Source organism: Chlorocebus sabaeus, chromosome 13, assembly GCF_047675955.1.
Source record: "Chlorocebus sabaeus isolate Y175 chromosome 13, mChlSab1.0.hap1, whole genome shotgun sequence".
Lineage (NCBI taxonomy): Eukaryota > Metazoa > Chordata > Mammalia > Primates > Cercopithecidae > Chlorocebus > Chlorocebus sabaeus.
In genome coordinates this window covers 92,243,767-92,269,155 of record NC_132916.1, presented here as the reverse complement: position 1 = coordinate 92,269,155, position 25,389 = coordinate 92,243,767, and the positions used below count along the sequence as shown (strand labels likewise).

The following is a 25,389-nucleotide window of genomic DNA, read 5'->3' as shown; positions in this document are numbered from 1 at the left end:
GAGAAAGCTAGACTAGTTCCCTCAGAATAATTTCTTAAGTAAAAGCAAAGCCACAGCTTTGTTAGGAAAGAACAGCTTTGTAAAAAATAAATGGAGTAAATGGCAGCGAATTTATAAAAGAATATAGATAAAACTAAGAATTAATAAAGATAAAATATGCATAAGAGAGCCTTTATATTGTGGTGTAAAATGGTAAGTAAAATAAAGGAAATAAAACTTTATGTAACTCTTTATTGTAACAAATAGTTTCTGTTGTTCTAATTTCTCTTTCCATAGCTGCTGTGGATACTTTATGCTAAAACTTTCCATATTTAACTTTCTGGGGTTTAATTACCAATAATTAAAAATTTTCTGCTTCATAAACAAAAATAAGGAGTTTTGGGGTTAAAAAATGAGACATTAATCTCAGTCTCTGTGAAACTGCCTACCAATCAGTCAGCAGCTTTGTCTAAAGATGCCAAACAGTTGTTAATTAAATACTTGATGAATTCTTAACTTTGCACAGTTAAGTCTTGATCTCAGGGTGAGTAATGGCCAAGGAAGTTGTTCAACTTAATATTACTTTTAAAGTGCTTTTCCCTTGTTCCCTTCTGGGTTAGTGGCCTCATTATTTAGTAAATTGCCTCACATAGAAACCTGGGTGATATGGTTTGACTGTCTTCCTACCCAAGTCTCATCTCGAATTCTCACGTGTTGTGGGACGGCCTGGTGGGAGGTAATTGAATCATGGGGGGTGGTCTCTCCTGTGCTGTTCTTGTGGTAGTGAATAAGTCTCATGAGATCTGATGGTTTTATAAGGGGGAGTTTCCCCAAACAAGCTCTCTCTTTGCTGGCTGCCATCCATGTAAGATGTGACTTGCTCCTCCTCGTCTTCCACCATGATTGTGAGGCCTCCCCAGCCATGAACTGTAAGTTCATGAAACCTCTTTCTTTTGTAAATTGCCCACTCTCAGGTATGTCTTGATCAGCAGTGTAAAAACAAACTAATACAGTAAATTGCTACCAGTAGAGTGGAGCACTGTGGAAAAGACACCTGAAAATGAGGAATCAACTTTGGAACTGGGTAACAGGCCAAGGTTGGAACAGTTTGGAGGTCTCAGAAGATGATGGCAAAATGTGGGCTACGGTGGTCTCAGGTAGAGATGAGGAACTTCTTGAGAATTAGAGTGAAGGTGACTCTTGTTACATTTTAGCAAAGAGACTGCTGGCATTTTGCCCCTGCCCCAGAGATTTGTGGAACTTTGAACTTGAGAAAGATGATTTAAGGTATCCGGTGGAAGAAATTTCTAAGCAGCTAAACATTCAAGAAGTGACATGGGTGCTGTTAAAGCCAATCAGTTTTAAAACAGAAACAGAGCATAAAAGTTTGGAAAATTTGCAGCCTGACAATGTGATAGAAAAGAAAATCCCATTTTTCTAAGGAGAAATTCAAGCCAGCTGCATAAATTTCCATAAGTAATGAGGAGCTGAATGTTAATCACCAACACAATGGGGAAAATGTCTCCAGGACACGTCAGAGATCTTTGTAGCAGCCCCTCTCATTGTATACCAGAGGTTTATGGGGGGAAAAAGTGGTTTCATGGGCCAAGTCCAGGGTCCCTCTGCTGTGTGCAGTCTAGGGACCTGGTGCCCAGTGTTCCAGCTGCTCCAGTTGTGACTCAAAGGGGCCAAAGTACAGCTCCGTCTGTTGCTTCAGAGGGTGGAAGTCCCAAACCTTGGCAGTTTACATGTGGTGCTGAGCCACAGAAGCCAAGAATTGAGGTTTGGGAACCTCCACACAGATTTCAGAGATGTATAGAAACACCTGGATGCCCAGGCAGAAGTTTGCTGCAGGGGCAGGGCTCTCATGGAGAACCTTTGCTAGGGCAGTGCAGGGCAGTGCAGAAGGGAAATGTGGGGTGGGGGCCCCGATGCAGAGTCCCTACTGGGACACCACCAAGTGGAGCTATGAGAAGAAGGCCACTGTCCTCCAGACCTCAGAATGGTAGATCCACTGACAGCTTGCACCATGGGCCTGGAAAAGTCACAGACACTCAATACCAGCCTGTGAAAGCAGTCAGGAGGGGGTCTATAACCCTGCAAAGCTAACGGGGTGGAGCTGCTCAAGGACCACTGGAGCCCACCGCTTTTTTTTTTTTTTTTTTTTTTTTTTTTTGGAGATGGAGTCTCACTCTGTCACAGGGCTGGAGTGTAGTGGCGTGATCTTGGCTCACTGCAACCCCTGCCTCCCAGGTTCAAGCAATTCTCCTGCCTCAGCCTCCCAAGCAGCTGGGATTATAGGCACGTGCGACGATGACCAGTTAATTTTTGTATTTTTAGTAGAGATGGGGTTTCACCATCTGGCCAGGATGGTCTTGATCTCTTGACCTTGTGATCTGCCTGCCTTGGCCTCCCAAAGTGTTGGGATTACAGGCATGAGCCACTGTGCCCGACCCGGGAGCCCACCTCTTGTATCATGTGTGACCTGGATATGAGACATGGTGTCAAAGGAGATCATTTTGGAGCTTTAAAATTTGACTATCCCACTGGATTTCAGACTTGCATGGGGCTTGTAGCCCCTCTGTTTTGGCCAATTTCTCCCATTTGGAATGGCTGTATTTACCCAAAGCCTGTACACCCAGTGTATCTAGGAAGTAACTAACTTGCTTTTGATTTTACAGGCTCATAGGTGAAAAAAACTTGCCTTGTCTCAGATGAGACTCTGGACTGTGGACTTTTGAGTTAATGCTGAAATGAGTTAAGACTTTGGGGGACTGTTGGGAAGCCATGATTGGTTTTGAAATGCGAAGATGAGATTTGGGAGGGTCCAGGGGCGGAATTAAATGATTTGGTTTTGTCCCCACCAAAATTTTATATTGAATTCCCACATGTTGTGGGAGAGATGCAATGGGAGGTAACTGAATCATGAGGGCAGGTCTCTCCTGTGCTGTTCTTGTGATAGTGAATAAGTCTCACAAGATCTGATGGTTTTATAAGGGGGAGTTTCTCTGCACAAGCTCTTCCTTTGCCTGCTGCCATCCATGTAAGATATGACTTGCTTCTCCTTGTCTTCCACCATGATTGTGAGGCCTCCCCAGCCATGTGGAACTGTAAGTCCATTAAACCTCTTTTTCTTGTAAATTGCCCAGTCTCGGGTATGTCTTTATCAGCAGTGTGAAAACGGAATGATACACTGGGCAACCACTGTCTTGGTTGTCTCATCTATAAAAATCCCCACTTGTGTGGATTCTAACTGAAAATTTGCCTTCTCCTCTTCCTTTCTACCCTAACCTCAGGCTCTAAACTTGTTTTTCTTTTGTTTTTTTTGAGACAGGGACTCATTGTCGCCCAGGGCTGGAGTGTAGTAGTGCAATCTTGGCTCACAGCAACCTCCTCCTCCTGGGTTCAAGTGATTCTCCCACCTCAGCCTCCTGAGTAGCTGAGACTACAGGTACATGCCACCATGCCTTGCTAAGTTTTGCAATTTTTTTGTAGAGATGGGGTTTCACCATGTTGGCCATGGCTGGTCTTGAATTCCTGACCTCAAGTGATCTGCCTGCCTTGGCCTCACAAAGTGCTGGGATTACAGGCATGAGCCACCATGCCCAGCCAACTTTTTTTCCTTTTCTTAACCTACAGTCTGTCTGCCAGATACGAATATTCTCACCACCATGCCTTCCAATCCCCTTAACTCATTTTAGACTGTGCTACTACCAGTGATTGTTCTGAAACTTGTTAAAAAACAAAAGTTTTATCCTGGTGATAAGGGCAACATCACCAAAGTATAAATTCCTTAGAACAGCAAATAAGGCCTTTCTAATCCTGCACAGAAGAGAATAGGAAAATTAATTCCTTTACTTTGATAATGATAATATACACACATTATGAGATTTTATGTCATTATGTCATATTAATAGACTTACCAAATCAGTTCTAAAAAAGCTTGCTTCTTCCTTTGGGAATTTTATTCAGATTTATTTACTCTGTCTCCCCCTTCCCACAGCAAAATAGAGGCTATCAAATGTTTCATATCTAAGAATGGAGGGCAGTCCCCTGGGCTGGAGTGCTACTTGCTTATGGTCTCAGCACCTGGGTCAACAGGCACAAGCCATGTTTAGGGTCCCAGGGCAATAATGACAGTCCCTTTCACCCTCAAACCTTTATTCCTGGTTTGGAAATAAATTATGTATCATCCTAGGCAAAAGTTAGTTTAAAAGAGATTCGTAGTTTTCTACTAAATATCCTTCATTAAGAATTAAATTGAAACCCTTTATTTTATAGCTAAATATGAAAACTGTCCTCTTAAGCATTGTTTTAAAATAATGCATAGAAAGATGTAAATAGAAAAATATCTAGATTTAATAGGTATTTTTATCATTGTTATCTGTTAGAAACCATTTCTTAAAACTAAGTTATTTCATACCATGAACTCACCAAAGTCAGAGAACATTAAGTGCCTAAATTTCCTGCTCTCTCACAAACACCAAAAGACGAGGTGGAAAGACCAGAGGAAAATGAGTTTAGAGAACTCAAGTCTAAGCACAAAAGGTATTTTCCTTAGAAACTATGTAATTTAATTAATGCTACTAGTACTGCTTAGTGGCAAATTCTTCATTCAAAAGGCCATTTTCAGATTGATTTGAACTTATTAAACTATTTTAAAAACTTTTTATATATAAAAATATCAATACAGCTATTTAAAAGAAAATGTGTTCTAGGCCGGGCGTGGTGGCTCATGCCTGTAATCCCACCACTTTGGGAGGCTGAGGCAGGTGTATCATCTGAGGTCAGGAGTTCTAGACCAGCCTGGCCAAATGGTGAAACCCCGTGTCTACTAAAAACTACAAAAATTAGCCAGGCATGGTGGAAGGCACCTGTAATCTCAGCTACTTGGGAGGCTGAGGCAGGAGAATCGCTTGAACCCGGGAGGTGGAGGTTGCAGTGAGCCAAGAATGCACCATTGCACTCTGTCTCAAAAAAAAAAAAAAAAAAAAAGGAAAGAAAAGAAAAGAAAATGTGTTCTACATCCCAAAACTCAGATATTTAAATCAATTTCTGGAACACAATATTTTTAATGGTGTGTTTCTAAAACATTTTAATTAGAATTTATATTAATTTACTTCTTGCATGTTTGTTTGGCTGGCAGAAGTGAACGATGGTTAAGAATTAATTCAGGTAACAAGGAAAGGATGACATCAAGAAAGTCTTAGAGATGGGTTTGATTTAGATAGGTGGAGGTGGTAAGCAAAGGTGAAAAACTGCCAGTAAGTTTGGGAAACAGTGATTAGCTTAGTTTTGCTAAACACAGAGTGTATATAGAAAAATTATACATTTTGCTACTCCAAAAACATGTTGTTTTTGTGTCATCTAATTTCACGGAGCAATAGTCTTTATTTCCAGTGATATGTTCTTTCCCAGAGTGAATGGCAGTATTGATATATTAACAGAAGTTTAAAATACAGAAATGAAATCTATTTAAACCTTATAGAAAATATAGTGTGAGTAGTTCCAATTTTTTAAATGGTGAGCAGAAGTAATAGGATTTTAAAACGAACTTTTACTTACACAATAGAAAACTGCCCGATCTTTCTGGTAAGGAAAAACGTTATTACTTGGTAAGACAATCAGAAAATTTGGGCAAGAAATATGATAAGATAGATAAAATGATCAATGATATGACATGCTTTTGATAAATCATTTTCATAATTTTACAAATATGGAAGTATAAATATTAATTAAAATGTTTAAAAATTTTAAAAGGTCATAATCATTATTAAATATAAAGTCAATGGAATCTGCATTTTGGTAACTTTTACATCTTGCTTAGTTTTTGCATCTTGCTTATTTACTCTCTCTCCCCCTTCCCACAGCAAAATAGAGGCTATCGAATGTTTTCATACCTAAGAATGGAGGGCAGCCCCCTGGGCTGGAGTGCTATTTGCTTATATTTCTTCAATCCAGAGGAATAAGTACACCGTTGGCAGCAAAGTTAGCAAAATGCACTCTACTCTACACACTTGGAAACTGGCAAACTGCCTGCGCTGCCCTGGGCTCTGACTGCTACATACCAAAGGTGCACTTGGTGGAACGCCTGCTGACCAGGTTGCTGGAGCTACTTTCGGCTGCCAGTTGGCTCCACCAGTCAACTTTTTCTCTCCAGCATTCCACTGAAGATCTCCCCTAAAATCAACCATGCAAAACAAGCAACAAACAAAAAAACACAAGTCAGAAAAAATGGTGTGTGGCTCCTTAGATTATTTTATTTGGGTTTAAAAGCAGTTTGTTTGAGTCAAATGGTATAGTAATAAGAACAGCAGTTAAAACTTACAGAGGAATCTTGCCATTCTGTATCTAAGAAAGCTTAAAAGCATTTGAAAAAATATCATTTAGAGTTTGGACCTCAGTAAGTTCAGGAATTTCCTATCCTCTATAAAGAAAAGTATGTCAGAAAATCCAATTGAATTCATTTGTTATTAAAAATGCAAATACATATATATACTGTACACTTATGTTTTGTTGAATTTAAGATGCATTGATGATGGCACTTTCTGGATCTTAGAGGGTTCAGCAGAATGTTTCATACAACTGTATCGTGACTGCAACTTGCCTTACAGTGATCGTAAGACACCATCTACTGAAAAATATGTCTCAATTTCAATGACAAAATATACATCTAAAAAAGAATATATTGCTTACCATTTTTACTGTCCTTCCTTACAATTAATAATTCATGAAAGACTTTTAAAAATTCATATTAGCTAGAACTATGGTAATGAATCTAGAATTTAATGCTATTAAAATATTCAAGCCACAATTCCCAAATATTTCTAGATATAACTTAGTGACAATCTCAGAGATTGAAATAGATTATTCCTTTTCATTGCAAAGCAACAGTTTGGAGCTTCCAGTAAAACAACAACAAAAATCTGGGATGAAATAAAAAAACCAATTGTGAAATTATCTAGCATGAGAATGAATAATTACTCCAATGAGTAAAATGGTTGATAGTCTCAAATGAATACAAATATACTGTCAAAAGGAAATCACATAATTTCCAAACACTTACTTTTTTGATGTGGTACCAGAAATTCCAAGATCTATAAATGGATAAAAGAAAAAAGATTGTAAATCCCTATATTCAGCTTATATGATAGGACATTTAAAAGATCAAAGAATCAAAAGTCTATAAAAAACGTCCTTATTTTGCCTAGGAATGACTGCATTCAGTTATACAGAAAACAAACTATATTAGGAAATATTTTCATAAATTAAAGATTTTCTTTTACTTCATGTTAGACTTAAGGATCCATTTTAATGTCAACTGGTGTCCAGAAAAGAGCAAACATACCAGGTTTGATGTTGCTATTTTAGAAAGGCTGCTATCTGGGGACTTGGTTAGTAAATTGTTCTCTATACTGGGATAAAACTTTCCCTAAATGATAAAGGTGGATCACTGTGCCTACAGTATTTGTACAAATGATATTGCTTATGCTACATAGCCACTTTCGTTCTGCAAGTCTGAAATTTTGGCACATGCCAGGCAGAAAATGCCTACATGATCACTGCCCAATAAAGACTCAGGGTGTGGAGTCTCTAAAGGTCTTCTTTAGGCATAAATGCCTCACACATGCTGCTGCATTTTTGTTCCTGGGTGAAGAGTATGTTCTTCTCCTCAAGGGAGAGACAGAGCATAAGGAAGTCTGCATGTGGATTATTCTAGACTCTGTTTGTCTTTTCCCCTTATCATCAGCCGTGTATCCTTCCTCTGCTTCCGTAACAAATCTCAGCTGTGAGTACAACGATGTGCTGAGTCCCATGTGTCCTTCTAGTGGCTCTGTGAATCCCTTGACATAGTTGGCTTAATCAGTCTGCTCTAATGTCAATTCATTTATTACTTCAGAAAATATTTATTGAGCATCTACATATGCCAGGCACCGTTTTAGGTACTTGGAACATGTTAGTAAAGAAAACAGTTTCTCCTATCCTGGAGAAACTTGCGTTCTGATGGTGTCAGACAGATGACAAAATAATAAAAAAGTAAATGATATAGGCTGCTAGAAGGCGATATGGAAAGCTTACAGAAAAAATGAAAAGGAAGGGCAGAGTAAGTAGGGTTGAAGGGATAGGATAGGCATGGGGCTAGAGAATATTACACAGGGCACTTGGGGAAGGATTCATAGAGGTGAGACTTGGGCAAAGCTGAGCAGAGATCTGGGTGAGAGCTTTCTAGGCAGATGGAACAGCCAGGACAACAGCCCTAATCAGGTGAATAATCAATGTATTAGAGGATGAAGTTAATATTTATTTCTTACCAAATCTTGGCATTACAAAATAGAATAAGGTATATTTTAACTGAACACCAAATATAAAAATGATTACCCATAATTTATTTTTTTTGTTTTTTAAAAGACAAAATTCATTTTAAAATTTATTTTTCAATTAGACTATAAAACTAAATCTATATGTATTAAATGATTAAAAAGCTAAACCAAGTATTTATGCCTGTTTATGTGAAAAAGCAAAAGAAAGTAGAAGTGTGTCCTACACATGTATATATGAATCCCTCGTCAAATTTTGTGGCAGACAGGAATGAGTACCTCAGGGCCTGGGCCTCTGTTGCAAGCTAGGTCTCCTGGGAGGAAGGCTCTGGGATGGAGATTAGCATGCAGGAGATTTATTTTGAAAGGGAAGAGAGGAAACTGTGATTGGGCAAGACTGCAATGCAGTCTCAATAGAAGCCTCAGCTAACACTGAAAAATGTTTTATAAAAACATTTTTATTGAGATATAATTCACATACCATAAAATTCACCCCTTTAAAGTGCATAATTCAATGGTTTTAGTTTTTTCACAGTGTTAATATAGAACTTTTTTTGTCACAACAAAAAGAAACCCTGTACCGATTAGTAGTCACTCCTCTTCCTCTCCACTTCCCTCAGCCCCTTGAAGGCCCAGTCTACTTCCTGTCTCTATGCATTTGTCTATTCTGGACATTTCATATAAATGGAATCATATATGAAAATACATAGTCTTTTATGCCGGACTTCTTTCACTTGGCTTGTTTTCACAGTGAATCCAGTTGTAGCATGTATTAATACTTCATTTCTTTTTATTGCCAAATAATATTTCATCATGTAGATATATCATGTTTTGTTTGTCCATTCAACAAGTGATGAACATTAGGGTTGTCTACTTTTTGGCTATTATGAATAACAATACTATAATCATTCGTGTACAAATTTTTGTGTGCATACACATTTTCATTTCCACTCCATACACCTAGGAGTGGAAATGCTGAGTCATACGATAATCTATGTTTAACATTTTGAGTAACTATCAGACTTCTTTCTATAGCAGCTAAACCATGTCACATTTTTACCAGCAATGTCTATGGGTTTCAAGTTTTCCATATCCTCATCAATACTCGTTATATGTTTTTAATTATCTTCATCCTAATGGGTATAAAGTGATATCTTATTTGGTTTTGATTTGCATTTCACTGATGAATAACGGTGAGCATCTTTTCATGTGCATATTGGTCATTTGTACATATTCTTTGGAGAATACAGGTGCTTGGGTCAAAAAGTCTATTCAAAAAATATGTTTGCCATTTAAAAAACTGCATTATTTGTTTTTTCATTATTGAATTGTAAAAGTTCTTTATTCTGAGTACAGGTCTCTTTTCTGATAAATAATTTGCAAAATTTTCTCCCATTCTACGGCTTGTCCTTTCACTTTCTTACTGGTATTGTCTACAGCACAAAAGTATTTTGATATATTCCTATTTATCTATTTTTTCTTTTGTTTCTTGTACTTTTGGTGTCATATGTAAGAACCAAACATAACCTAATCTAAGGTCATAAGGATTTACTCCTATGTTTTCTTCTAAATGTTGTATAGATTTAGCTCTTACATTTGGTTGTATGACCTATTGTGAATTAATTTTTTTGGTATAAGGGTAAAATTTCATTCTTTTTCATGAAGTTATTTAGTCTTTTCCCAATATTTTTCTCCTGAAAAGAATGTCTTTTCCCTCACTTGAATGGTCTTGGTATCCTTGTCAAAAATCATTTGACTATATATGTGGGTTTATTTCTGGGATCTTTATTCTATACCTTTGGTCTCTAAGTCTATCCTTATACCAGCACCATTTGTCCTGATTATTGTAGCTTTGTAGAAGTTTTGAAATTGGAAACACAATTGATTCAAATTTTTTCTTTTTCAAGATTGTTTGGCCATCACTCTAGCAGGTTAGCTTCTTTCAGCTGGGATCATTCTCAAAGGTGGTTGACAGCTGAGGGCTGTGTGTTGGTGGCACTCTCAGCAGCTGGAGGTATGAGTCCTTTATTTCTGAAAGGGGATACATTATAGTATGCAGAAAAACCAATCACTTAGTGAGATGAAATTTTAGTGTAGGGGGAAATATTCAAATAACCTCTCCCTGGGTATTATAAAAGTATTTTCATGGTTGCTAAAACCACAGGGAAGGAATGGAAAACAAAATGTATGTCCACAGGCAAATTCACAGGTAAAGAAGTCTGTATCAGTGATCTGCTAAACTTTTGATACTGCCTTGAATATTACATACGTACAGTGGTAAACCCATTCACATGAATACAAAATTCAGAATTAGGAGCAAAGGTCGATCTTTATAATAGCTGCCCTCCTCCCTAGGACTCTCTCCTTCACCCACTCAGCTCTAGTCACTCATCTCCTGGAAGTCCCTTGACTCTGCCAGGCAAACCTCAAAGCCTTTGCACTGACTATTTCATTTTCCTGCAGATGTCCTTCTTTAGATCATCACATAGTTTACCCCTTTACCTTCAAAATCTTTGCTCAAATTTTACCTTCTTATTGAGGTTTGCTTTAGCTCCTACCCTGCAGCACTCCCAGCTCTCCTTTGTCTGTTCTGTTTTTCTCCATGGAACTTATGATCTAACACACTATACAATTTATTTATTTTAAAGTTTGTGTCTGCCCTTCCCAAGTGCCATAAGTACAGACATTTTTATCTGTTTTGCTTACTGGTTTATCTCTAGAGCCTAGAATAATGCTTGGTAACCAATAAATATTTGTCGAACAAATGACTGAAACTCAGTTGGATACTCAATTTATAAAGATACTGTGCTTCATGTAAGTTACTCTATGTTCTTATTTCCAAATGAAATGGAAAGTTAAGTGCTTATTACACATAATACACTTAGTTTCATACTTGTATATGCTCCCTAATTATACCTTTAATACTTTAGATTACAATGACATGGGTATTGCTCATGAGTCAATGGTATAGGAACTGTTTGCCTTCCAAGGACCTGCACTGGGTAAAGCACTAAGTATTTCTATTCCCTCCCTGCTATACTCACCCATAAGAGACTCCAGAAACAAAACATATGAGATGAGATGTGAGAGAGAGAGAGAGAGAGAGAGAGAGAGAGAGAGAGAAAGACAAAAAACAATTCACATATGCTTCAGTTAAAAAAAAACACAAACTAGATTACTCACTGCCTACTAAGCTGGCAAGAGAAGAATCAAGATCACTTCCAAGTGCTTTGCTGGCTGCCATCGCAGGACTGGGTGGTACCATTGAGACAGGTGCAGGCTGCCCAGCTGGTGCCATGGTTGGCATCAAAAGATCACCTAGACCATCAAACACTGGAAATCAAATGGACTAGGTTCAGAATAATTGAAAACAAAAAAAGCTCATATGCAAAATTAAAGCAAAACTGTCTTTTGATAAACTATGGAAACAAGTGAATACACAATCTTATAAAAGAAGGCATGTAATTCACACTTTCCATGACTGTAACACCAAGAAGAACATGTCGACATATGTCTACTCATAAAGTATGAAAATACTAATGAACATGAACAAGGATGGAAAAAAATCTGTATAATGTATAGGAATGAACACAGACTTTGCAGCCAGAACTGGGCTTCAATTCAGCTGCATGCCTCACTGGCTATACAACTTTAAGAAAATTACTCTCTGAGCTTTTTAGTTTTCTCATCTGTAAATGGGGAGAGTATGACCAATACATGGCTTTGTTATAAATATCAAATTAGGTGATATATGTCATGTGTTTATTATAATGCTTGCTTTATATGGGCACTCAATATTGCCATTGTTGCTCTTATTCAAGAAAACAGCAAAAAGACTTCTAATGTGCTTTATGGCGAAGTCTAAATAATTTCCTCTGAAAACCTAAAATGTTTACTTTAAAAATAATTCTTAAATGAGAAAATAATGCATCTCTTAGTTTCCTATGAAATTAGGAAACAAAACATCTGATATAACAGTCAGCATCTAGTAATAGGCACCTGAAAAAGTTGATCACATTTTAGAATTAATCATTTTGATTTTTTTCTCTCTAATTAGAGCAATCATTTCTGGTTGTAACTCTAAGGGCATAAGTAAATTAAATACTATTTTAAATATCAGGGATCAAATGCATTATTGATGGCTCCTGATCACCAAATAAGTTACTAATTGTTCAGTTCCTAGAATACAGAAAGTCCATTCAAAATGCAGACACATGGCATTTGCATAAGACATTGCTAATATTATCTATGTCAAAAACTTTGTAGTTATAAAATTTTATCAAAAAACTATGCATATCTACCACAACAACTACTATACAATAATTTTAAAGTGAAAAAGGACAGCATTCAACTAGGCACTGGCAATAGAAGCAACCAAATTGTCAGGCAGAGGATTTATTTGGGGTGTTTCTGAAACACATTTAATTGCCAAAAACTCACCAATTGAAAATTTGTAGTAAGGACCCAGCATGGGAAGAGTAGAATGGAAGAGAATACAAACAAAATGACAGCAGTGATGAAAGGTTAAAGGCAGGCAAAGAATACTATTTGTGTCTCAACTTCATAAAACTGAGGGCCATGCAGGCTTCAGGGGATGTAAGCAACAGCAGTGGGAGTGTTCACATATTCAAACACTGTACAAAGATTTAGTACAAAGTATTTGTTTTTCTTTAACCATCTCTAAACCATGTGCATGTAAGCTCAGGCAAATAGACAGTGTGCAGATTAAGTTAGATTTCTGCTAAAAACAAACAGAAACAGAGAAAGGATTGCAGGTTATTCTTATGGATACCAATATGTACTGTAAATTTTAATTTAAGTTACTGAATGAGAGATTTATTAATGTTTTATAAACCAAATTATCACTCAATATTTGCTTGTTGTAAATTTCCTGAGAGCATACTAACCTTAGGTAGTTTATTATTACTATTATTATTGCCAAGGCACATGAAGAGAATGTTTGAAAGTCACTGCCTCACCTGATGGATCAAAGGAGCTGCTGCTGGAAGTTGAAGGCGTTGTCCCAAAAGCTGCCTCAAAATTGGGCTGTAGCAGGTTATTCTGAGCTGGAGTCACTGGAGATGGGGAAGGGGCCATGAAAGAACCCCCAAATCCTGAAAAAAAAGTTCCAAAAAAACATAAGCAGAAATAACATAAAGGTGGGTAAAGGCCATAAAAACAGAATTTAAAAATTTACAGAAAAGTGAAAAGGAATTGATTGCATGTTGATTAGCAGTGAGTGAAACAGAGTAGCTCTAAAAAGTTTAATATTTTGACATCTGATATGCATTAATGAGAGATTTAATTTAATTAGAAATAAGATAGCACACAAGTATACCCTTATTAAGAGGAAACTATAGCAAGTAAATCTATTATTACAATGGAGTATATAAAACAAAGAAGGTATCACTAGGGTTAAAATTCAGATACTGAAATTTTATGTTTCTTCAAATCATAATATCTGGTTTCAGAAAATGTTTACTGCAAATTATAATAAAATGCAAATACAAATCATAAAAATACACATCAAATCTTTAACATCTATCATACATGTTCTAGCCCCACTGCTGTTACCACCAGTGCAGATCCCTACAACACTGCTCTCTGGATTCATGAACAGTCATGGAGTGGGATGCAATCCTGTCTCTAGTCTAGATCTCCTCCAATCTAGTCTCCACAGTGCAGCCAGAGTGATCTTTCCAAGTGGAAAATGTTGACAAAGTTACTTCTCCAAAATCTTCTATCAGCTTCCCATAATTTTTCAATTCATGTAATTTGAATTCCTTTGGATAGTGATCAGGTCCTTCTGTCTCTACCCACTGGCCCCTGCAGCAAAGCAGGCTGCAGCTGTGATCCGCCACCAGCAGTGCCAGATGCCTGCTCTGGGAGGAATTCCTTGCCCTCACACTGCTGCCCACCACCAGCTGCACCCCACCCACATCCCATATACATGCCGAGTATTCTCAGCACTTGGTACATGGCCCCATGCTACTCTCATTACATGTATTTATCCCACTGCCCTGACTCCAACCCCAAGATGGCTTTATGAGGCCAGGAACTGTGTCTTCTTTTCGTGTTTTTTCCACTAATATCCTGCATAGTACCTAAAACACTGAATTAATGCTTATTAAATGAAGGACACTTTTGAATATAAAAGGTGAGGACAAATCAAAGATTACTGTAAAGTAATCCAACCTCAGATGAACTGTTTATCCTTTGATGGCTAGAAGCAAAACATTTCTCTCAATCAACAAACAGAAACAAGCAGAGATCACTCTGTATTGCTGCTGAACAAAACTATACAACCTGTGAAGGAAGTGGTTTCTTAACAAGACACTGGATGATGTTCTATTATAAAAGAATTTATTACCACCAGAAGTCATTCCTATATACAGCTTAAGTATATGTTCCTTTCAAATCCAGCCACATTGTCTCTTCTTCACAAACTGCTTGCAAAAACAATGTTTCAGAAAATATCCGTAAGTTTACATTTCATAGAATCAATATGTAATTTTGAAAATGATTTCCACTAAAATTCTCTACTATTTTCTAAAGAGGGTGGCAATGCTGTTCAAGTTATATTATTCCTAGAAATTGACAGTGACGTGGGTTTAGGCTTTCCTCATGTGTGTATGAAAAAATTTTAATTTGGAAAAAAAGTTACTGATTAGATGATCTTTACAGTTCATGATGGCTACTTTAAGTGATTTTAGTATTTGAAAGGCATAAGTATCATGTAACTTTCTTTACTGGAGAAGACATTCTCTAAATCAGTAAGACCTTAGCCCAGCAAAGGTAGGTTAAAAGTAATTATTTTTGTGAATGTGACCATTTTGATTTTAGGAAGATTGGTAGCTGTATTAATGTTGATTTTTAAGAAACATTATCCTGCACCTCAAGTTGGAGTGTGTCTGGTTCATTTAGGCAACTGTTGCCTAAATTATGTTGTGATTCTCTTTCTATAGGTGAATGTAGAGACAATCTGACTCTTGACTTCTTAAAACTTGGCCACGGAAAGGACAATTTATTTTAGAATCACAGCAGATTAGTGTTGGAAAGGGCCTCAGGATCATCTGATTCAGTCCTGTCATCTCATGGCTAGAAGAAATGACTCAAAGAGGAGTTAACACACTGGTAAGATTCAGCAAAAAGAGGAAAAAGAGTGCATTTACCTAGGACACTCTGCTTAGTGCTATTTCCACTTTACACTAACATCACATCTATAGGTGAATAAATAAAGCTGTTCACTGAAAAAAACATAGTGCCTTCTCTAAGAAAATTAAAGGTAAAGCCAACATTGGCCTGGGGTTCACCAAGTGCCAGGCACTGTTCTAGGTTTCCTTTTTTAGGGTGAACCATATGAATGACACGAATGACTGATATTTGACTGTTTTGATCCTAGAAAACCAGCAGTTTTAAACGGTTCAATCTAAAACACACATTAGCTTATCTAATCTTTATAACAACCCCATGAAGTTCAAAGATGAGAAAGCTGAGGTCAGAGATGTTAAATAATTTGTCTAAGGTCATATGAAGGCAAATGGCGGATCCAGGATTCCACACAGGAATTCTCCAGAGTCTGGACTCTTCGCCACTGTACCACACAGCCTCTTTCCCACATCCAGAAAAAAATGCTGTAGTGGTAACCTTCCTATACATTTATAAAATTTTCCAGATCTGGCAGGATGACTTTTTCCCATTATACTTGGTTCTTATGAAGTAAGTGCCCTCACAAGCCTAGAATAATTAAACAGCTATTAGGTGATATAAAATGACCAACTGATTATGTCAAAAAATTGCTATAATGAAGAACTAAACAGGAACATTACAGACATTAATGAAGAGTTTGAGGAATTCCTCCTGGTAACTAACTGAAAAGTTTTAAGGCCCTGGAATAGAGTTAATAGGAAAATCTAAACAACTAATCTTTCTATGTGGTTCTAATTTATATTAAGAAAGATGTTTACACGGGTACAGTGGCTAATGTAATCTCAGCACTTGGGGAGAGGTTGTGGCAAAGGATCATTTAAGGCCAGGAGTTTGAGACCAGCCTGGTCAATATAGCAGACCTCATTTTATATATATATATAAGCCAGGGGGCATGATGGCACATGCCTGTAGTCCCAGCTGCTCAGGAGGCTGAAGTGGGAGGATTGCTTTAGCTCATCAGTTCTAAAGGCTGCAGTGAGCTATGTTCACACCAGTGCCCTCCAGCTTATGCAACAGAGGGTGACCTTGTTGCTTAAAAAAATAAAAACAAAAAGAAAGGTGCTCTATGGAATGGAATTGGAAACAGGGTAAGGCTTTTGTGCGTCCTGTAGTCATATTTGAACTGTCCTACATTATAACTGAAGAGCCAACTGTTTTCAGGTACTCAAGCATCTGCTGACACACTGCTTTTTAATCACAAATGATTAGTCTTATGATTGTATTATTCTAAAGGGGAGTAGCTTAGACACTTAATGAAGTTCTATTGATTCAGATATAACAAATCTGACTGGCATAGTCTACTTGATCTATATAACACATCATATCATTTCAGTTGTAAGAGTACAGTTTTTTATTTTTATTTATTTTTTTATTTTTTGAGATGTCTGTCTCGGTCTGTCACCAGGCTGGAGTGCAACAGCACCATCTCGACTCACCGCAATCTCCACCTCCTGGGTTCAAGGCATTCTCCTGCCTCAGCCTCCCAAGTAGCTGGGATTACAGGTGCATGCCACTACACCCAGGTAGTTTTTGTATTTTCAGTAGTGACGGGGTTTCACCATGTTGGCCAGGATGGTCTCAATCTCCTGACCTCGTGATCCACCTGCCTTGGCCTCCCAAAGTGCTGGGATTATAGGCGTGAGCCACTGCGCCTGGCCGCAAGAGTACAATTTTAAAACTATTGCTACAGACACTCACACAGGATGATAGAATTGATCCTCTGTAGACCTTTACCCTTTAGAGATTTTTACTTTTTAATTCCACACTGGGCATGTTTGTATTTTAAATTCAGTTCAAGGACTTCTGTGGCTCATTTTAAGCAATTAATGTGGTTAAGAGAACAAATGCAAAACTACAAAGAGCCTCACAGGCTGGACCATATAGTCCCCTGTCTTTGCAATTAAAGATAAGATGTGAAATACTCTTATACTAGTACAGATTTATGGTGCAGTCACCCTAAAATTGTGTCTATTATGGAAAAACATGGTTGTCCTGCTTGATGCCAACCTCAGATATTAGGTATATTCCTCAACACACCTAACTTCCTTAACAGTCCATTTTTACCTTTGTCATCCAGTAATCTGCCTCTAGCTTTCAAACATATATATTTTCAGTTGGTATATTTTAAGCAAAGTTTGACAGCTTTAAGCTTCACTGTATGAAATATTTACTTTTATTATTTAAAAACTTAACTTTCAAGTTTTTATTCAGATGCTACCTGAGATATGGATAATATCTGTATCCTACCAGTAATCTCAATGGCTTGGAGAGAATTACTCATTGTTGCTATGGATTCTCCTCTCTGCTTCCCCCTCTCCCCATTACTCCCTTTCTTCATTATTTTGAGAATGCTTTTTCTAGCCCGGCCTCATTGGAAGTTGTCTCCTCCAGAATTTTTTATCATTTCACTATATTGCATGCACCAAACACCTTAAAATTTTTACTCAAGGGGTAGAAGATGACTAAGGCAATATTTCAAGTGCTGTTTAATTCTGGAATTGGTATTATCTGACAGTTCTAGGACGGAATTTGAATAAAGAATAATAATAGTTTTTATGACAGATAGGTTCATTTTCAAGAGACTATCCACTTAGTCTTTGTTTTCAAGTTTCAAAATACATACCAATTTTTAATAAAGCCTTCTCCTCAATTTTAAAATGGTTCTTAAGTTTTAGTTTAAAATCTCTAAAATCATTTTAACATTTAATTATATCATATATTTATTGCCTAATCTTTATGATTCACATGTAAATACATTCCCTCAAAAAAATGTAATCTTAGCCATGGGGTAAGAGTCCTTAGTCCAGTGACCAAGGTTCCCTTTGAACAGTCTAAACCTCCCATGACAGTGTCTGCATATGATTATTTTTTCATTCTTTCTCAAAACAGTTTTATTACTAACAGACAATCACAGGATTTTAGAGAATCTGTTTCTCTCTTCTCTCTCTCTGATTCTGATCATATTTGTGGGCTTGTTAACCATGACTAGGCTCACTTATTTATTTATTTAAAAAAAAAGTCCTCTTAGTTTCAACAGACTCTGGACTTAGCTGATTCTTCCCCCAAATAAACACAGACACAACTATAATACAAATGCTAAGCTTCACTGCAAATTACTATACACAGTGCCCCCAAATATTTGTCCTACTTAATATGCATTAAACAAAAAATGTATGAGAATTGTGAAAACTCAGAAACAGCCAATTGTCAGCTAGGTTACATATATAAATGTGACTGTGGTTTTATATTGTGTTTCTTAGCAGAAATTTTTTCATTTTTCTTTTTTTGGCTAGGAAAGCCGCTCCTAGTTCGCAGGATAGAATTATATTAATATTCCACGATGTTCTTTAGTGAGAACATGACTTCCTTATGCTTTGATACTTGAACAAGTGTGAGAAATCTTTTTCTATAAGTATGAAAAATTAGCCCCCAAAATTAAGCCCTACAGAAATTAAAAGTAAGTTAAAATTTTATACACTAGGTTTTTTTTTTTTTTTTGTAGAGACTAGGGTTTCACCATGTTGGCCAGGCTAGCTCGAACTCCTGACTTCAAGTGATCTGCCCACCTCGGCCTCCCAAAATGGTGGGATTATGATTGTGAGACACTGTGCCAAAGCCCTTATATCAGGATATAAGGTGAAATAACAGTTTACATTGTGCCAAATAAATCAGGCACTGACATATGTATACATTAAATTACAAGAATTGTTTTGAAAGCAAATGGGACATTAAAACTCATCTATACTGATTTACATTGAATATTAATTTATTTAAATAGAAAAGAAGAAAGAAAGTGTACACAATATATAACTTTTCCTATCACTGAAAGAGTCACAAGAAGATGCAGTAGAAGAAATGGAAAGTGTACAGTAAATGAGACCTATGTAGATGATATTGGGTACTTTCATTGCTGATTTTCTCCTGTTTTTTTACCCCATTTTAATAAGACTTCAGAATGGACAACACAACTGAATCATTTTATTTTTTGTAAAGTGAACTAACATACTTTTGTTGTACACTTCCCCTGCTGGACCTGTCCATACAAGCTGTGCAGTTGTGGCACAGGTATGTGCAGTTACACCTGGCAGCAGGTGACAAACCCCTTCAGGCTTGTTCTAGATATGTTTTTAGATCTTATTATGGGCCCCAGGGTCAAACTTCTTGGCTCTGTTACTGACCTCTGACTTGGAATTGAATGGGAACACTCCTTTTTCCCACAGGCTTTGGCCTTTCAGCTCCAGTTTCCAGTGTCCTGGGCTCTTTTGGAAACACAATATCTCAGGTTCTAGCCTTGGAGGGCATAGAGAGGCCACAATGCAGGAGGACCCTGGAGTAGACAGTGTGGCTGTGCAGCACTGGAGATGGTCAACAGTGGCTGACCGCTCTGCCAGGCTCCTGTCTGGTAGGCTTCAAATCCCCATTTGAGATCTGTGGCAGGGGATGGGTTACCCAGGAGAGAAAGAAAGCATTCACAGGTTTCTGTGAAAGGCCAGAGCATTTGATTTTATGGGCCGTTTTAACCTTAACTATAACTTCAAAGCGAAATGTTTGTAATCGCTAATCTCATTTTAAAATTAACAAGGTCATGATCCCCCAAATAGCTATGAAAACTATGCTATTTCTATGGCATATTAAAATCTTATTGCTGAACCCCCAAAACGTGTATGAAGTTTAGTGGTTTAGTAAGAGTTTGAAAGTTTCTGTAGCCAATTTGAAGCTTATATAAGAATATCTAGGACTGGAGAAAAGCCAGGCAAACGAGTGGTTTATTTCACCAAGTAACCAGCTGTGGTTTGTGTTAAGTATACTGCCTCTTATTATCTCTGCAACTTCCAAAGTTCTCAGCAATATCATGGTGGGTCCCTGGTTCTTCAATGTTGAGGAAAATACCTAGTGGTAGTCATTGGTATGAGTGGTTTCAGCACACAAAACTGTCATGTTTGATCAAGGTAGTCTGGAAAGGATGGGAGAACTATTGCCCCTGGGAAAGACTGTTAAATAGCCAGTCTGAATTACCGATGGAAGGAAAGGCTAACAGCTGGGCTATGACTACCTGCTTCAGCTTCCTGAGGAAAGATTTGACCTCGACTCAAACTTCTTTTTTTTTTTTTTTTTGAGACGGAGTCTGGCTCTGTCGCCCAGGCTGGAGTGCAGTGGCCGGATCTCAGCTCACTGCAAGCTCCGCCTCCCGGGTTCACGCCATTCTCCTGCCTCAGCCTCCCGAGTAGCTGGGACTACAGGCACCCGCCACTTCGCCCGGCTAATTTTTTGTATTTTTCACTAGAGACTTCTTACAACTCTGAAGGCTGATGAGGATCCTTTAGGATCTGCCATTACTCACTACTAATCCAAGAATAAATGTTCCTTAGCTTGCTGTACCTGGTGCCAGGACTGTTTATTGTATAACTTGTAATTTTATGGGCTATATCCACACTAAAAAAGAGAACTATTCATATGCTGTATCAAGGTCTACATGGCTAGCACTAGCACGGTATTTAAGATGTAAGACTTCAGACATGCGTGGCAGCTTCCCAGTGGTGATATGACCCATGCTCTTGTCAGTCCCTTGTCAACCTTAGGACCAAAATTCATCCCTTGTGGTGACTGTGGAGGGACCTCAGAATCTGCATCTGAGTGAATGAGTGCTCTGTGATACTACTGTTGTGCTTCCTGTTACGTACCCTTCTAAGTAAAATCAGAGTAAGATAAGCCAACAAAAATCAGAGTAAGATAACTCACAACAATGTCTTGTGAGTTTGACTAATAATCTGAACTTAATCTTACTACTGTGGTCTTGCAACTGGTCTTTCATAATGCTTTGCTTATGAAAATAATAATTTCTCGGTCAAGGCTATCACTAAGCACAACTTTGTCTTGCTCCCAAGGAAGACCAATACTTGGCTTTTACCATTTTTGAGTCCTTGAACTGTTTCCTTTTATCATATATATACTACCTGGGCCACAAGCAGTAATCCTAGGCAAACTGTACCAATCTATTTCACACTATGACCCTGTTGAACTGAGATCACCCCATGTGTTTTCACATAGAAAAATGATCAGCTTGTTTAAAAAAAAAAAAAAAGTGGTCTATGTAATAGCAGTTTTGACCCAATGGTAGGAGTCTATAACAGTTTCTCGTGGAGTGATTCATATATTATGAAACCTATTTTCAAACAGCATGGTACATTTCTCCACAAATTCCTTTAAAAAAAGATGGGCATAGACATTCCAAGACAAAAATTGTTACATAAGCATATTACCTTTTAAATAATCTAAAGGAAACATGTTGACTGACACTAAGGCAGATCTGGAGCATCCGAGAAGCCACAAAGGTGGCTTGTATACAGCTGCAATTTTAAGATTAATTTCATAAAACCCTGAGAAATAATCAAACTTCTATTGTACAATGACTTAATTTTCAATTTCATGTCCTTTAAAATTATTTTAAAAAATAATTTCAATTTTGTTTCAGATTTCGGGGGGCAAGTACAAATTTGTTACATGGGTGTATTACGTGATGCTGAAGTTCGGGGTATGATTGATCCTGTCACCCAACTAATAAGCATAGTACCCGATATTCAGTTTTTCAATCCTTTGCCCCCTCCCTCAATTTCATGTCTTGAAAGAAAAAGAAAACATGCACCCCGCAATTTATGTAATTTTTATAATTGTTACTTATAAAAATATATCCAAATTTAATTTCTACAAAATACCATTTTAATTGAATTACCAGCCAGTAGGTCTGCCGATGCTGATGAACTAGAAGCAGCCTGAGATGCAGGTTGGGGTTCAGAAGCACTACTTCCAAACGCATCTATCCATTATCCATTGTGCAGCAGAAAAGTAAGAAAGCGTAAAAAGTAAGTACAGTAAGTAACTTAAGTATTATGTAGAGAAATGCAGAGACATGACAGTGTACAGTGAGCTTGTCTTTTGTGGGTGTGTGAAATGATCACATGAATTGAATTATGCTCCCACAGAGGTATTCTCTCAAAAAGAGTTCTAAAATATTAACAAGTAAAGGGAATTCTTTTTTTGTTTTTTTTAAGAATACAATTTTTGGACCAAACCCTGTCATCTGTCAAAACAGAAGCAAGGTTTTAAACTTTTTACCTAAAGGTATTAAAACAGAATTTTTCAATTTAAAATTATATTAAATGTTTAAAAAATTAATAGACTTAATTCAAGAAGCAGCAATATTATTTGTACCTACATGTCAAGGTTTAGTGTTTATTTGACACAAGTCTTGAGTCCCCAAATATCAGACACTTCAACATCTTTGTATTCCTCATGTACCCATCATGGAATGTCCATGATGCTTTAATGTACAGGAGGTACTCAACATGGGTTAAGCTTTCTAAGGACGGTATTTAAGCTCAAGAGTTAATTCAGTACACCTTTCTGCCCTCAGATAACACATAAAGGCAGAGGGAAATATATTCAGTTTTAACTGGCTTATTTTAATTTCTAAATTATCTATTAATAGGTCATGTTTATTTGGCTTTTAGGAACTTAGAGATGTTGATTTAGCCAACAGATCAGGATCACCAAAGAAGAACAGTAGAAGGAAATTCCAGTCAGGTAATTCTACATTAGGATGAACACAAAGTTGAAAACATCAAGTGAAAAATTATGTGTTTTGTTAGGTCATGCACTGAAAATTATGATGAAATGATGAGGATGAAGATGATGATGGCAAAGAAATGAAAATGATCTTAAAAACTTGTTTACATTTAAGAGATGGAAGTTTTATATAGCCTAAAGAAAAAATGATGAAATATAATAAAATAGATCTAAAAATTATTCTGAAGAAAAAAAGATTCCTAAGTGTTGATGGAGGAGAAATACGCACCCCCAAAAAGGTCTATGACACCTGAAGAATCCACCTTTGCTGGCGAGGCAGTGGTTGCAGGAGATGGTGCTGCAAATGCATCCACTGCAGTGAGGCACAGACAGGAAAAAGTGCATGTCACCCAAGGGAAAAGAAAACCATGAGCCTGGACAAATGGCATCTTGGGATTTCATGGTTCACTCCAGGCAGAAAGACTGCAGACAATCTTAACAGTTAAGGAAAAGCAAACGGATTTTAAAACACACACTCTCCAGAACAAAATAAAATTCGACTCCTTGAGGTCAGAAGTTTCAGGGTGAAAAAAATGTTCACTAGCCTTCGATTTGAAATATTAACCCTCATCAGTTGATGATGGTACCAAGAGTGAGTTTTTCTTTTCCAATAAATTTTAAATTTAAAAGAACTCAAGAAAAACCCACATGTCATATCCTTCTCTCGATGCATGACTCCCACAAGACATCTCTGAAGGCCTGACCTTGGCAAAGCACTCACCGGATAAGAGGTCAGCAGTGAGAGAACTCTCAGGCACAGGAGAGGCCCCTTGTGGTGGAGAGGAGAAAGCATCTTCCGAAAGTGAAACAAACCAAAACCAAGCAGAGGTAAGTAGTAGAAAGCTGAAATCAAAGTAAAAAATCTAACAAATGCATTATCACAGGTGAGTACTAAGAGCTTAATCAGGAAAACATCTAAGAAACTAAAGTGGAAAAAAAGGGTTGCTTTGGTTTTTTACCTGTACCAAACAGGTCTATGCTAGGAGCAGCATCTGGCTTAGGCGCTGCAGCAACTTCAGGAGCGGACTCAAATAAATCTAAGACCAAGAACACACATGCCTTTACTCAGCTTGAACAGTAAGCCTGACACAGCATCACTTCCTAGTCCTGAATTAGCACTTTGCAGAACTCTGAATTAAGCAGCAAATGGTTTCTAGAGAACCATTTAATTAAACAGTCTTCATGCAGTACATCTCAAGGACCAGAATTCAATCCACTAGACGGAAAGAAGTCGACAACAATAACAAAAAATTACCACCAAAGATATCTAGAGCAGGAGGAGCAGTGGTGGCGGTGGCAGCGGAAGTGGTGGTAGTGGTGGTGGCAGCGGCGGTGGCAGCGGTAGTGGCAGCAGCAGCAGCTGCAACGGCAGGAGCAGGAGAAGGAGCAGTTGCGGGAACCGGAGGGGCTGTGCTAGCTGTAGGGGTAACTACAGGAACACTGGTCTCAGGTGGCTTCATTGCAAAGAGGTCCAGCTCAGGTGCAGCCTCTGCACTACCTTCAGACGGGGCAAAGGGGTCTTTTGGAAAGGAAAGTGGAGACACACACAGCATCAGTAAGGAAAGAGACAAGAGACAGCGTCATAACTATGGCAAGAGACACCCTACACAGATATTTACACACTAGCTAGGTGTGAGGCTCCTTGGATTTAACTACTATCCTGTTGGCAGGGGTTAGTGATTAGGATGTTTTTCTAAAGAAAAGGGGAAACTTAGTAGGTACCACAAGTTAGCAAACTAAAGGACTTTGCAAAGTGCTGTAAGATTAACCTACAGTCTAGGATCAGAGATTGCTATCCTTCAAATCTTCACTTAATTTGGTCAATCTGGTAGCTTTGAAAATCATTAAAACATGCCAATATATTTGAACTCAATGTTACAAAAGAGTACAATATAGCATTAGAAAAAAAAAAACATTAAGACAGCATACTTGCACTGACAAAAATTGTCAATCTTAAGAAATTGTCAATTTTGATAAGTATGTACTTCATTGTCTTAATGTTTTAAATGCTGGCATTATTTATTCAGTTATGATGAATGACACTTTATACTCAGAAGAAAATAAAATTAGAAAAACATATGGCCACTTCTAACTATGGGGGTTTTACATAAGGACAGAAAAATAACAGACTGGCTAATGACTTTAAACCCACCATTTCCTGAACATGCATCAAGTGCTGCTGCTACAGGGGTTGGGGTAGCTGGTGCGGCGGCCCCTTCGGATGCTGCAGGGGCCTCCCCAGGAGAAGCTGCAAAGGCAT

The 25,389-nt window shown here is 37.7% G+C and overlaps 1 protein-coding gene across 27 annotated transcripts in view; it reads right to left on the bottom strand.

Moving 5' to 3' along the window:
• Window positions 1-25,389, bottom strand: part of SNAP91 (synaptosome associated protein 91) — a 150,639-nt gene that overhangs the window by 15,024 nt on the left and 110,226 nt on the right. For 9 of the 27 annotated variants that reach the window (XM_073022602.1, XM_038002212.2, XM_038002211.2 and 6 more), the window contains 10 exons: window positions 25,282-25,389; window positions 24,385-24,648; window positions 24,089-24,166; window positions 23,851-23,922; window positions 23,359-23,442; window positions 22,237-22,320; window positions 13,277-13,411; window positions 11,481-11,630; window positions 7,046-7,076; window positions 6,048-6,159 (listed from right to left, as the gene is read on the bottom strand). In XM_073022602.1, the coding sequence (XP_072878703.1) occupies window positions 6,048-6,159; window positions 7,046-7,076; window positions 11,481-11,630; window positions 13,277-13,411; window positions 22,237-22,320; window positions 23,359-23,442; window positions 23,851-23,922; window positions 24,089-24,166; window positions 24,385-24,648; window positions 25,282-25,389 (1,118 nt within the window). Of the gene's footprint in view, window positions 1-6,047; window positions 6,160-7,045; window positions 7,077-11,480; window positions 11,631-13,276; window positions 13,412-22,236; window positions 22,321-23,358; window positions 23,443-23,490; window positions 23,973-24,088; window positions 24,167-24,384; window positions 24,649-25,281 lie in introns of those variants that run through there. The other 18 variants (XM_038002218.2, XM_038002217.2, XM_038002216.2 and 15 more) reach the window with 10 other exon arrangements.